Raw genomic sequence first — 13,513 nt, forward strand, 5'->3', positions numbered from 1 at the left:
AATATAATTGTGGGTTAAACTGATGAACATGTATGTGAATTGTGAATTGATGAATGATGAATTATGCTCATTAGGTGTTACATTGACGTGGTTTACGAAACTATAAGTATAATTACTATTTTCTATTGTTAAATTAGTTTAAAATTAACTAAAAATTAATTATTATATATATTATTTTTTCTGTTCTAGCTCACGAGCTAGCTCGAGCTTGTAAATGAGTCGAGCCGAGTTGACTCTGTGGCTCGTTAACTTAACAGGCTGAGTCGAGCTTGCTCGTTAGCTTAACGAGCCAACTCGAACTCGAACAAGCCGAGCCAAGCTGACTCGTTATCCACCCCTAAGCCTATGTATCCTAGTGTTTAGTGTTGTTAGGTAGAGACCGGCCACTGCACTTGCACGTGTGACCCCCTGTCAGATCTCGTATGGTTGGTGTACAGACACGCAGCTGGTGGTTGTCTACATGTAGACCTAAACTTGTTCGTCGCTGAGAGTATCTAACTAACGGGAGCTAGAAGAAGATGCAGTAGCAATGTGTACTTGTTGTGGCCGTTGTGGTTCAGAGGAGAGTAGGAGCACGTACCCGTCGACCCTCCCCCTGCCTTGTTTTGCTCTGCACCGCATCCGTTTCCCTGTTCTCCAAGAACACGGATTACTGTAACCACGCAGCATGCATGGTTAACAGGCTCACGAGTCCAAACAGGAGACGGTGCCTGTTTCGGCACGGTCAATCCCCGACTGCCAGGGCGGGACCGGGGCTGTTTTCACAAACGTGCATGTATCGGGAAAAAAAAAGGCAGAAGCTTCCGGTACGCGAGTGAGCAGCACCCCGCCCGCTTGAGCACAGCCGCCCACGTCGCGGGCAGTGGAGGATGACACATGTGCCGACGTGAACGATCTCGCGCCGACTCGGTCCGCTGCTGCACTGGCCAGCCAAGCTGACCATCGGCCCCCACGCAGTATGGCCACGGCACCGAAAAGCCCAGAAACGGCCGAAACAGCGGCCGAACCACCCCGGCCCCTGCTGCCGATCGCAGTCGGACGGACCGCCACGCCTTGGCCGGTTGACCGCGGGGGCCGGTGTGGGTGGTGGACTGGTGGTGTGGTGGCGTGCGGAGGCGGAGACATCCCGGCCCGGCACGGCCGACGCGCGGTAGAAACGGAGGACACCGAGGCTGAGCAGTGGGCACCACCGATCCCTTTCTTTCGTTTCGCTCGCCCCCACGCGCGCGCACCCGCCGGCCGAACTGCCATTCCGGACTCGTGTCCCTCCTTCCTTGCGTGCTTCCTTCCCCTTCCTTCCGTTCCGTCCTCCCCGCCTCCGCCCCCGCCTCCGCCGCGCGGTATTTTTATACCGCTCTCCCCCGTCTCCTCCTCGCCTACTCATCCACTCGCCACGCCACGCCACGCCACGCCTCCAACTCCAAGCAGATAGATAGACTAGATAGCTGTTGGCGTGCGACGCGTAGCGAGAGCGTGACTAACCGCTGCCTAAGCAAGCATATAAGCATTTGATTCGTTCCTAGGACAGGGGAGGGTTAAGGTAGTTCCTTAATTTTTCTTGTTTCTTTTTTTGTGTGTCGTTGCTGGTGCGGTAGCTATGGAGGTGTGCTGCTGCTCCACCTCGTCGTCCGTCCTCACCGCCGGGGGCCGCGGCGCCGCGGCGCGGAGGCTGGCCGCGCCGGCGGCTCGCTGGGGCGCAGCGGGGTTCGGGAGGGCGGTGGTGCTGGCGCACCCGCTCCCACGCCCGGCATCCGCGGCCGCGGCGGCGCCCACGCGCCGGGCGCGCAGGGGGGGCGTCGGCGTCGTCAGGGCGGTGTTCGAGCGGTTCACGGAGCGGGCCGTCAAGGCGGTCGTGCTGTCGCAGCGGGAGGCCCGGGGGCTCGGGGAGCCCGCCGTGGCGCCGCGCCACCTCCTCCTCGGCCTGGTCGCCGAGGACCGATCCTCGGGCGGCTTCCTCTCGTCGGGGATCAACATCGAGCGCGCGCGCGAGGAGTGCCGCGGCATCGCTGCCAGTGCCAGGGACGCGGACTCGGCCACCGCGGCGTCTAGGCCCGGGTCGTCGGGGCTCGACACGGACGTGCCCTTCGCCGCGCCCACCAAGCAGGTCTTCGACGTGGCCGTCGTGCTCTCCAAGAACATGGGCTCCAGCTTCGTCTCGCCCGAGCACCTCGCCATCGCACTCTTCTCCCTCGACGATCCAACCACCAACAACCTCCTAAGGAGGTACGTTCTCTTGTTTGTTTTCCATTGCAACTGATCTCCAGATCCGCTGCAATCGATGACATTTACTTATCGACCACATTACACAAACGAAGTTTGGCATCTAGTTGTACAGATATGATTGATAGGCTCGCCCCAATGAAAAATGATCTCAGTTATCTTCGCATCCTTTCGTTGTTTGGGCCTCATTGCTGCATGCTGTCGATTGCTGTAGTTTGGGAGCGGATCCCAGTCATCTAGCATCGGTTGCAGTCGACCGTCTCCAAGCAGAGCTTGCGAAAGATGGCAGAGATCCTGCTGAACCATCATCTTTCAAAGTTCCAAAGAAAGCCCCTGCTGCAGCCGGAAGATCTGCCTTCTCCCAGTCCTTGACTAAAAAGAAAGGTCAGGAGCTAGAGGAGTTCAGTCAAAGCTTACACTCATGTTTGTTCCACTATAGGTCAAGTAAAAAACCTCAATGGACGCTTGCATTGTTTATCTTTTTTTTCAGATAAGGGTGCGCTGGATCAATTTTGTTTGGATTTGACCACACAAGCTAGTGGAGGTTTCATTGATCCTATTATTGGCCGTGAAGAAGAGATTGAAAGAGTAGTTCAGATAGTATGCCGGCGGACGAAGAACAACCCTATTCTTTTGGGTGAGGCGGGTGTTGGCAAAACTGCAATTGCCGAGGGTCTGGCTCTTCGAATTGCAAATGGAGATGTCCCCATTTACCTTGTGGTAAGCTTGACTTGCCAGTGACAGATCTAAGGTTATGCACCACGATTAGCTTACAGATAAGTGGTTTTCATATTTAAATTATTTGCAGGCAAAGCGCATATTGTCGCTAGATGTTGGTCTCCTTATTGCTGGTGCAAAGGAGAGGGGTGAACTGGAGTCTAGGGTTACTAATATAATCCGCGAGGTCCGGGAAGCAGGTCAGTTAGTAGTGCATTCTGAAATGTTATCAGATATGGAGCTTCTGCACGTGGTCATGAATATTAAAAATCATAAGAACTTTGTGCAGGCGATGTTATTCTTTTTATTGATGAGGTCCACAACCTTATTGGATCTGGAACTGTTGGAAAGAGTAAGGGTTCTGGTCTTGACATTGGCAACTTGCTGAAGCCCGCGCTTGCTAGAGGTGAATTGCAGGTATTAGATTCATCTAATTTCTTGCTCAGTGTACTCATTCAGTGTAGAGAAGATCATACTTTTTCATATTTCCTATCTTATGGACAGTATTTGTTTGCATTTTTAGTGCATTGCTGCTACAACTCTAGATGAACACCGGATGCATTTTGAGAAGGATAAGGCTTTGGCCCGCCGCTTCCAGCCAGTACTAGTAGATGAGCCTAGTCAGGTACTGCGGCTGTTTTTCTATGAAAGCGTGGTAGTTTAACATGTAAATTTCTGTCGTAACCATTTTTTCAACCTTACTGCAGGAAGATGCTGTGAAGATATTACTGGGTCTTCGTGAAAAATATGAAACTTACCATAAATGCAAATTCACATTGGAAGCCATCAATGCAGCAGTTTATTTGTCAGCAAGATACATTCCTGACAGACAGCTTCCTGATAAGGCTATTGATCTGATTGATGAGGCTGGAAGTAGAGCTCGGATGGAATCATTTAATAGGAAGAAGGAAGGGCAGTCTTCGATTCTCTTGAAGTCACCAGATGAATACTGGCAAGAGATAAGAGCTGCTCAGGCCATGCATGAAGTGGTAATGAAAAATTATGCACAGCTTTTATGATTTTAACCTTTTGGTCCATCTAGCGAGAAAAAAGTCTGATAGTATTGTCCCTCGTTACTTAGGTGTTATCTAACAAGGAAAAATATTCTCCAAATGAGAATGCTGAAGAGAGTGGTAGTGCTAACGTTGAAGCACTACACAGAGACAATATTGAGTCAACATCTACTTCATCACTCTCAGCTGATGAGTAAGTTTTTTCTGCCAACATCTTGTACAAGATAATCTCATGCCCTACATATCTTCTCACCAAGGAGCATTTTGAATGCAGACCAGTTGTAGTTGGGACAGAGGAAATTGCAAGGGTTGCCTCATTATGGTCTGGGATACCAGTACAGCAGTTGACTGCCGACGATAAAAAACTTCTAGTAGGACTGGACGACGAACTCAGAAAACGTGTCATTGGCCAAGATGATGCTGTTGTGGCCATATCTCGTGCAGTGAAGAGATCACGTGTTGGCCTTAACGATCCTGATAGACCTATTGCTACGCTGCTTTTCTGTGGTCCAACAGGAGTTGGTAAAACAGAGCTCACCAAAGCTCTAGCAGCTAGTTATTTTGGATCGGTAAGTCAAATCATATTCTGACCCTTGTGTTATTATTTGCACAATCCTTACGATTGATTAATTAAATGTAGCCTGATAAGATGTTTGCTTTTGTTTTCAAAATAGGAATCTGCTATGCTTAGGTTAGACATGAGCGAGTATATGGAGAGGCACACTGTGAGCAAGCTCATAGGCTCTCCTCCAGGGTACATTGGGTATGGTGAAACTGGTACTTTGACAGAAGCAGTCAGGAGAAAACCATTTACTGTGGTATTGTTGGATGAGATAGAGAAAGCTCACCCTGATATTTTCAACATCCTTCTCCAAATATTTGAGGATGGACATTTGACAGACTCACAGGTAATAGATCAGTGACTCCCGTTACATGCAACTATACTCTGTTCGGCTGACAGACGTAGTGGCAGCCACAACAGCACTGTTTTAAAGGGCAGCCGATAGATTTTAAATAATGTAGTTACTGAACCATAGGAGACAAACCCTATGTCCCTATCCCTGGAAACTTACAAACCGTCAGAATTCATTATTTCGTTACAATTTATTTAATATACAAGCCATTTTGTCATCGAGCACATGATTGCTGAAATTAAATATCAAGGCAATTTATAAATCAATATACCACTCTATATTGTATATTTTCAGTAACTTAAATAGTCCTGAACCTGTCCATGTAATTCTTGCGTATTTTAGGATGTAGCTTTTAAGTTCTGGGCATGTTATATTTACAATGAAATCTTGTGTGGAGTGCAGGGTCGCAGGGTTTCCTTCAAAAATACGTTGATTGTCATGACTTCGAATGTTGGTTCAACATCAATTTCAAAAGGAAGACAGAGCATAGGTTTCTTGAAGGAAGATACCGAGTCAGGCTCATACTTCGCAATGAAATCCTTAGTGATGGAAGAGCTCAAGGCATTTTTCCGTCCAGAGTTGCTCAATAGAATCGACGAGATGGTTGTGTTCCGTCCTCTGGAGAAGACTCAGGTTTGTTTCTTATACATTTTGCTCCGAAGTTGTTCTGCTGGTAATTCATAGACCTTTTCAAAGCATTAGCCACTTATGGCTGTACGAAATTCATAGTTTCAATCATAAAACTAATGGTCTAACCTCAGAGCACACGAGATGCTAATGGTAATAACCTCATCATTTTTTGCAGATGCTGGCCATTCTTGATATCATCCTAAAGGAAGTCAAGGGCCGACTTTTGGCCCTCGGGATAGGTTTGGAGGTGTCTGATGCAATGAAGGACCTGATATGCCAAGAGGGCTACGACAAAAGCTATGGCGCTCGGCCTCTGAGGAGAGCTGTCACCCACATTATCGAGGATGTCATCAGCGAAGCGATTCTTTTTGGCGAGTTCAAGCCCGGTGACACGATACTGATGGACATCGATGCAGAGGGGAAGCCATGCATGGGCCATCTGGACCAACAGATCGTCCAGGTCTCTGACCCAACACGGGCAATCTGAAGCTGTGTTGGACCTTTTCCAGTGTAGTAGATTAGGGATCTAAATCTTTTATTCTTTCAAGATAGAGATTATTAATTCTTTGTTACGTAGATATATAGAGTAGTATTTCATTATGTATATATATCAACCAGATGATCCAGATAGGGGAATCTGGTCAGTCATTGGAGTTATTTGAAATTTTCATCCAGCTGTATGTATATTGTTGAATTGTTTCTGATTCAACTGGCCATATATATCATCATTAAACTATCTTCATCGGCTTACCCATTTATCTCTTATTTTAAACTTCAATATAGTCTATAGCTGTGCAGCCATATAAACGATACCCTTATACAGTCTATGCCTCTCCGGTCGCCAGAAATTACTGTTCATCACTATTGTTCATCGGCTTACCCATTTATCTCTTATTTTAAACTTCAATATAGTCTATAGCTGTGCAGCCATATAAACGATCTGCTAGTCATACCCTTATACAGTCTATGCCTCCGGTTGCCAGAAATTAATGTTCATCACTATTGTTCATTGTTCTGTTACCATAGAACTGACTATGTATATCATTCCAACGCTATCTACGCTAGTCGGTTGCTTGCTCTCTTAGCTGTGAAGTTTGCCGAGAAGATTTTTAATATCCGGGGTGGTGGTGCCTCGCCAAATTTCCATTTGAAGAGAAAATTGCACTGTGATTCCTTCTACGAACTGTCGTGGCTTAACATTTAGAGCCCTAAATTAATTAAAAGCTTTCTTGGCTTACAAACTGGCGTCATTTGTTTGGCAGCGTGGTAGATCTCACTACTACGCCGTACATGAATTTCAGAAGTTCCATCAACCTGCACCGCTGCTTCATCTTAAAACACCATGAATTTCAGTAGTTTCATCAACCTGCACCGCTGCTTCATCTTAAAACAGTCCCCTCTTTAGAAATCAGAAGCACGGCCACGGCCACGGCCACACCCACCAGGTGACCGGTTCTAGCTCACCTCCAGTCAGGCTGTTCGAACTCGCCTGACACACTGAAGCTGCTGTATACTAGCTCTGTTTTCGAATATTTGTCCCTAAAAAAACGGAGGGAGTACTATACAGGGCCAGGAAGCACACCGTTTAGTTTCTATAAACCAGTTTCTTAAAAACTGGTTGCTTCTAAACAGGCCTAGTCATCTTGTCGGAACTTGTTAGCCTCTAGAAAGCAATATTTATTTCCTCGTTGATTCACTCAAGTATACACGACAGCCGGTCACGCCAAATTAATCCATCAACCTTGTTTCCAACATATTTGCATAATGTAGAGAATGCCAGTTTAAATTTGAATAAGATGCGTATAAATACCTGTTGTTCAGAATTTAATAGGATCGATGCAAACTGATCGGCCAAAAAACAATTAACTACAGCACAACTAAATTCTTGCTTGCTTGCCTAGAAAGTTTATTAAGAAACTAGAGACGGCATCGCTTTCAAACCCTATGCAACCCAGAAAGAACCAGCTGTCGACAATTGTGACTGCTACTTTGCTTGAACCAGCTCGGGGTCCCTAACAAATCCAAACATAACTAGATCAGGTCAAGGAAAAGTAAGAGATGGAAACATGGAAGGCTAGTGCAACGATCCAAACCTTTTAATTTGGTCGAGTATGAGAAGTCTGGGTCCAGGAGGAATCTTCACATCTCTCAGAGCACTGGTGCAACAGAAAAGGATATATCAATATATACCCAACAAATGTTTCTCATCCTTGTCTCTTGTCAGTCTATAAGACTAAGGAGAAGAACTGTTTACCTGTCCGTAAGGAGTGGTAACGTTTGATCATTGAGGAGACCCCTCTTGAAATTCTTCTCATACTTTTCAAGACCCAGTTTGTGCAGCATGCTTCTTGTCCGAGAGTAGTATGTATCTTCACTTGGTGGCTTTGAGAATTTCTGCCCGATCTACATCCAGTAGATTCCAAATGGAGAATAAGTATATCACATAACAGTACTGATTAGCAAATAGTCGGTTGTTCTTTGTGATAAGATCATTCAAGTAGTGATTTCAACAAAAAAAAATATATATATATAGCACTGCCAAAATATAGGTTAGATTCCAGAAACTTGTTCAAATAATTTTGCAAGCAAACAAAACTTAGCAGAAAGGAGCATTCATTCTACTAAACCATAATTATTTCATCAGAATATTATAAATAATACTCCCTAAATCCATTTCATGAATTCCATCTAAACCCGCTAATGGTCCAAGATCCAATCTAAATCCAGACCAATCAACGCACATTTTTAACCCCCACCAACTATTCCTGCAACTGCACCATCCAAATAAACTCGACCTGCGGGGGGTGAGAGTAAGACAACCCCCGAGTATTATATTAAGAAGAAGATCTCGTGTAGATCGAGAAAACCTCCAAACCCTTGCTCCACCCATACACAACGGCACCATATCCCTGTGAGAATGACCAGGGACCGGAGACCAGGCCTTAGATCTGTGCTTTGGCGTGGGACAGATAAGAGGATTTTTTTACCCCTAAACTAAAATTCACTCCTACGGGGAGTCAAACTCAGGACCTGAGGGGTGACCAACTCAGCAAGAGGCCCTTTCGCGCCTGCACCATTCAAACCACTACAAACCGCAAGTGTGCCTCACCCTAATCCAAAACCAACTGTTTACCAGACCATGGATTCAACCTATTAACAACGCATCTGCAACCCACATGATTCCCTGACAGACACTAGAAGCAAATCGATGGGCTGACCACTACACTGCCTGTAGTCCCTGCACCTATGGCAGTCCTCACTGTGGCGATGGACAAAGCCTCGGGGAAAGCTCGCCCGAGGATAATGAGGTGTCGTTGATTGTGCAACCACAAGGCCAAGGAGCAGTCATCGTCATGGGTGCGTGTTATTCTTATTTGCATGGTTTTTAAAGCGGTATGGCGAGCCAAGGCATTGGACTGCCGCCTAGATGCATAGGCGAGGTAGGCGAGCAAGGCGCCTAGGCATTGGACCACCGCTTGGGCGCCTAGGCAACGCCTTTAAAACAGTGATTTATGTTTTCAATTTGCTTTCACAGAACTGCAGGCCTATAGGTAGTTTGCGCATATGTCTGAATTCTGATGCCTATGTTCATGTAGCATATTTCATGGCAAAGCTTGTAAAAAATAAACAAAATACAGTAATGTGTGAGCCCCTTGTGCAGATTTTAGGTTCCACAATTTCATACAAGCATGGTATGTTGCTAGGCCAAACTAGAAAGCAAGGGGAAAACTTGAATTGGCTGATGTACAACAATTTAATAGAAAAACTAAATGTCCAATACATACTTTCCACAGATATGACAACATTCCTGTCTCGAGCTCAATCTCTCTTAAAGAGGAAATGGCAATGAACTAGGCAATACAATATACATATAAAATATTCATACCAATGAACTATAGCAGTAAAGTGACTCCATATTTAATTAATTGACAAAGATAGCAAGGTGCTTACCATGAAAAAGCCACCTTGAAATACTGCAAAAGCAACACCAGTTGTAACTGCATTTGCTACTGGATTAGGAGTTCCCATTCCGCTCACTATGGAGAAAAGAGCACCAGAACCGAAAGCAGCTGCCATGCTATACAAACATGACATTATCAAACATAAAGGAACACTCTAATTAATAAACTAGGATTTTTTTAAGCCAAGGATTAACTACAAATAACATATTGAATCAAGATACCATTTTTGCACCAAATACGCAAAAGAAATATAAGAATTACCAGCTTTGATTCAGATATATGAAGGTATTAAGATGTGCACATCTTGACATTAGTGAGATTAAATCAAACACATTGAGTACTTTAGTGAACTGTGAACGCTCCCTGAAATGTATGGAAGATAAAATAAAATTATGAACCCCCACCTGCCCTGGATATCCTCTTTCCCTCGTATCCTTCTCATGACACAAGATATGCCTGCGTTTGCACCGGTCATGACTGCAAAGTTCCGGGCTTGCACCAAAGGTCCACCAGCTAAAGCCTACAAATCACCCTGTTAGCATCGATATGCAAAATAATTGAACAAAAATATCACTATAAGGCACAGGAGTGATGGTTACAGCTTACAAATAAGTGAGCATTTCCTCAAATTTGTTTTGGGAGTAGTTATTGAACACAATGGATGATCCAAATAGTATATTGCTTTATGCAATTCATAGTCAATTGCTAGTTTTCTCTTAACCATATGATTATTGGTTACATTCAATTACATACAATGTTGTCCCAGACTCACACCAGCGATTACCCCATATCTAAACACAGTAAATTGCAGACAGAACTCACCCTATACGAGTCATTGTAATTAATAATAACCTTCATGCTACGATTACCGTCAAATCGTGGAACAGGCTAGAGAAACTAATGGTGAATTGCTTCCTTCCGCGGACAAACACTCTAAATGGATTGGATTAATCATCTGTAATTGCAATTTCGGAGCAAAAGACGAATTTTACACATATAAGCTACGTAAATCACCCAAGACGAGATTGGTTGACAACCTGGGCCTGCTTGAACGACGCCATGGCCTCTGGGTTGGCGTTGGGCGGCGGCTGCGGGATGGGGAACGGCGACCCGCCGTCAGCTGTGAGCGAGCCCATGAGCCCACCCAGAGCCCCGCCCTGCACCGCCCCCACGGCCGTGGTCACCGCGGCCTCGATTTGGATGGGTTGCTTCGCCATCCACGCGCGGAACCCGGCCTCAATCGCCTTCACGCGCCCGCTCCACTCCTCCAGAGGGTTGCTCACGCCGCGTAAACCCCCAGCCATCACCGCCGACGACGGCGAGGTCTTCAACGCCACGGCCGAATCCTCCCCTCGCTTGCCGTCCGCCATATCTCGTGACCTCGCGTTTCTCGCTCTCTCGGCGGCCACGCTTTATTATCCCCTCGGTATCTTCGCTTAACCTCGGCGGGCCTCCTCGTACGGCCGGCCCAACATTTCATTTCATTTCATTAGGCCCAACTAAACGAGCACCTGGGCAGCGCGTCTCGCCGGCGCTTTCCCATGGCGTGGCGATGGCTGCGCTCAGCGACGAGGAGGGGCTGGTGGAACGCGGCGCCGTCAGGGACGCCGTTGTTTGCGGCGGAGCAGCGCGCGACGTTGGTGAACGTGAAGGTGAAGTGGGTCAAGGACCGGGCCCTCGACGCTGCAGTGTCGCGGGAGCGGCACCTCCGCACCGCCCACCACCTGCTCGACCTCGTGTTCTCCCGGCCCGGCCACCGCGTCTCGCGGTCGGACCTCCTCGCTGAAAAGTCCGCTCGAAGGATATGTGGTTCCGCACACTCTTTGCTCGAGTTCCTCAGGAGATACCATACCATGTTCACGTTGTCCCGCGGCGGCGTGTCGCCGACAGACATGGCGTTCGTCCTGCGGCAGCGGGAGGTAGATTGTCTCTTCGCCACCGAGGGCGACCTCGTCGCCCGCCTCCGCCGTCTCCTCATGCTCACTCTCCCCCGTTCGCTCCCGCTCCACACCGTCGACCTTCTCCGCTGGGACCTTGGCCTGCCCAGCGATTACCAGGACTCCATCCTCCCCCGCTACCCTGACCACTTCGCCCTTGAGCAGCCGGAGGGCGACGAGCGCGTCTGGCTCCGCCTCCTCTCCTGGGACGATCTTCTCGCCGTCTCCGAGCTTGAGAAGAGCGCTGACGGAGGCGATACCACCTGCATCCCCTTCCCGGTGAGCTTCACTAGGGGTTATGGTCTGAGAAGCAAGTGCATGTCCTGGCTACGGGAGTGGCAGGCGCTGCCATACACCAGCCCATACGCTGACGCTTCAGGCCTCGACCGCCGCACAGACGTGTCGGAGAAGCGGAATGTGGGAGTGTTCCATGAGCTGCTGCACCTCACTGTGGCGAAGAGAACGGAGCGCCAGAATGTGAGCAATATGAGGAAGCTGCTTGGCATGCCGCAGAAGTTCACCAAGGTGTTCGAACGCCACCCTGGCATTTTTTACCTGTCCAGGGTTTGTGGCACTCAGATGGTTGTTCTTAGAGAAGCTTACGGCGGTGGAAGCCAGCTGCTTGAGAAGCATGCACATCCGCTTGTTGCTATCAGGGAAGAGTACTCCACTTTGTTGAGGGCAGCATTGCCACCAAGGACGAGGGGTAGAGAAAGACATGGTTCTTTTAGCAGGCAGCATGAGGGATGTGTGGTGGGAGGAGATGAATTTGAACTCTCCAAGTGAATGCACTTTAATTTATGTCTATCTGGTGTGCACTGGATATATCATGGATGCTCTGGATCCAAGAGGACAATCTCTAAACGTGTTGAACAGGTGCTCTGCGAATGATTCAGTGGGTATATGTCGTGATTGCTTCATCTGAACTTACATTATTATTCTGTTTGCGATTGCCCACCTTTATGCAGTGTTTATCCTAAGAATGCTGACAAATTTATCATTTCTTGCTTGTGCAGTTTGTGGCCGAGCTTATGTTGTAAACTTGTAATGCATGTTGTTATGGACCAAGAAAAACAGACCTGGGGTTCATTGGATTTTACATTACTTCATTCAATTGACGGCATCTTATGGAAGTTTTCATAATGGTAACCTGGCATCTGTATGCAGAGAATTGGTATTATCTTCCAGAGTTAGAAATCAGATTTGGGGCTTGGAAAAAGGATTTCACTGACGCATTCTGTATGCAGCTCCACTGAATCAAATAAGAAGCAAGGCTTGTTGCTGGCTTGTCTATTTTCGCTCTCCTATCATTTTCAATGAGCTCTCAGCTTTTGCTCTTAGTTTTCATCCTTTTTTCCTTTGAGGAAAATTTTGCCCTTCCTTATTGTACTTGCCTCGAAATTTGACAACCAGACACTTGAATTGCTTTTTTACCGTGAGAAGTCATGTAACATGAATCAGAAGACATTTCCTTCCAGAGGGGTGTCCTCACTGTGATCAAGCTAAGGAATCCATAAACCATCTTCACCTTTCTTGCATCCTTGTCAGAGTTTTTTTGTTCAGGCTATTCCAAATAGTAGGCCTACAAATCCTTGACATTCAGATTGGAGAAGAGTTCTTTGATGATTCGTGGGAGAAGATTATTCTTGCTGCTGGAGGATAATTGCAGAAAGACCTCAGCTCCTTTGTGATTCTTGGGTCTTGGACCATCTAGAATCACCGCAACATAAGTGTTTATGATGGGTGTCCTCTTGTTTGGCTAGAGCCTTATTTCTTGCTAGCCAGAAAATTCAGTTGTGGGGTTTGGCTGGGGCTAAAGGTATTTTTACCTTTTCATCTAGTTGTCGCAGAAGTGTGTGCGTTCTTTAGGTTGTGGCCGTATTCTTTTTCTTGGTGCAAAGGTGATTTATACAAGTTTCTTTTTGGGTGTGTGTTATAGATGGCCAAATGGGCCGTGCCTAACGGGCCGGCCCGAAGCACGGCCCGTTTAATAGTGTCGGGCTAGGCCCGACACGAGAACTGTGCCGTGCTTGGGCCGCTGGCTCGGCCCGCAGTGCCAGCCCGGCCCGGCACGATTATATGTTTTTTATTTTATAAAACATAGTATATATATATTAACA

General features: G+C 47.1%; 3 protein-coding genes across 5 annotated transcripts; 2 read left to right on the top strand and 1 right to left on the bottom strand.

Annotated features, from left to right (window-relative positions):
* The first annotated feature begins 1,300 nt into the window (after positions 1-1,300).
* On the top strand, positions 1,301-6,244 carry LOC100383653 (Chaperone protein ClpD chloroplastic). The gene is made up of 12 exons (XM_008645873.4): positions 1,301-2,223; positions 2,435-2,604; positions 2,711-2,940; positions 3,029-3,137; positions 3,227-3,354; positions 3,461-3,562; positions 3,645-3,926; positions 4,019-4,143; positions 4,225-4,519; positions 4,625-4,858; positions 5,267-5,497; positions 5,670-6,244. Exons 1-12 carry the CDS (start codon positions 1,598-1,600, stop codon positions 5,979-5,981), a joined length of 2,844 nt encoding a protein of 947 aa, XP_008644095.1. The 5' UTR covers positions 1,301-1,597; the 3' UTR covers positions 5,982-6,244.
* Positions 6,245-7,277: 1,033 nt separating this feature from the next.
* Positions 7,278-10,822, bottom strand: LOC100193860 (uncharacterized). The gene is made up of 6 exons (NM_001138940.1): positions 10,494-10,822; positions 9,861-9,976; positions 9,446-9,572; positions 7,749-7,897; positions 7,588-7,650; positions 7,278-7,506 (listed from the first exon to the last, which is right to left on the bottom strand). Exons 1-6 carry the CDS (start codon positions 10,758-10,760, stop codon positions 7,479-7,481), a joined length of 750 nt encoding a protein of 249 aa, NP_001132412.1. The 5' UTR covers positions 10,761-10,822; the 3' UTR covers positions 7,278-7,478.
* On the top strand, positions 10,498-13,311 carry LOC100276565 (uncharacterized). 3 transcript variants are annotated; one of them, XM_008683417.3, is made up of 2 exons: positions 10,498-12,292; positions 12,410-13,311. In XM_008683417.3, exon 1 carries the CDS (start codon positions 10,998-11,000, stop codon positions 12,177-12,179), a length of 1,182 nt encoding a protein of 393 aa, XP_008681639.1. In that variant the 5' UTR covers positions 10,498-10,997; the 3' UTR covers positions 12,180-12,292; positions 12,410-13,311. The 3 variants fall into 3 exon arrangements, with proteins under 3 accessions (XP_008681639.1, XP_008681640.1, XP_035815084.1); XM_008683418.3 differs by having other exon boundaries at positions 10,498-12,269; XM_035959191.1 differs by having other exon boundaries at positions 10,498-12,288; positions 12,410-12,920.
* Positions 13,312-13,513: the final 202 nt, after the last annotated feature.

This window comes from Zea mays, chromosome 5 (assembly GCF_902167145.1).
Source record: "Zea mays cultivar B73 chromosome 5, Zm-B73-REFERENCE-NAM-5.0, whole genome shotgun sequence".
NCBI lineage: Eukaryota > Viridiplantae > Streptophyta > Magnoliopsida > Poales > Poaceae > Zea > Zea mays.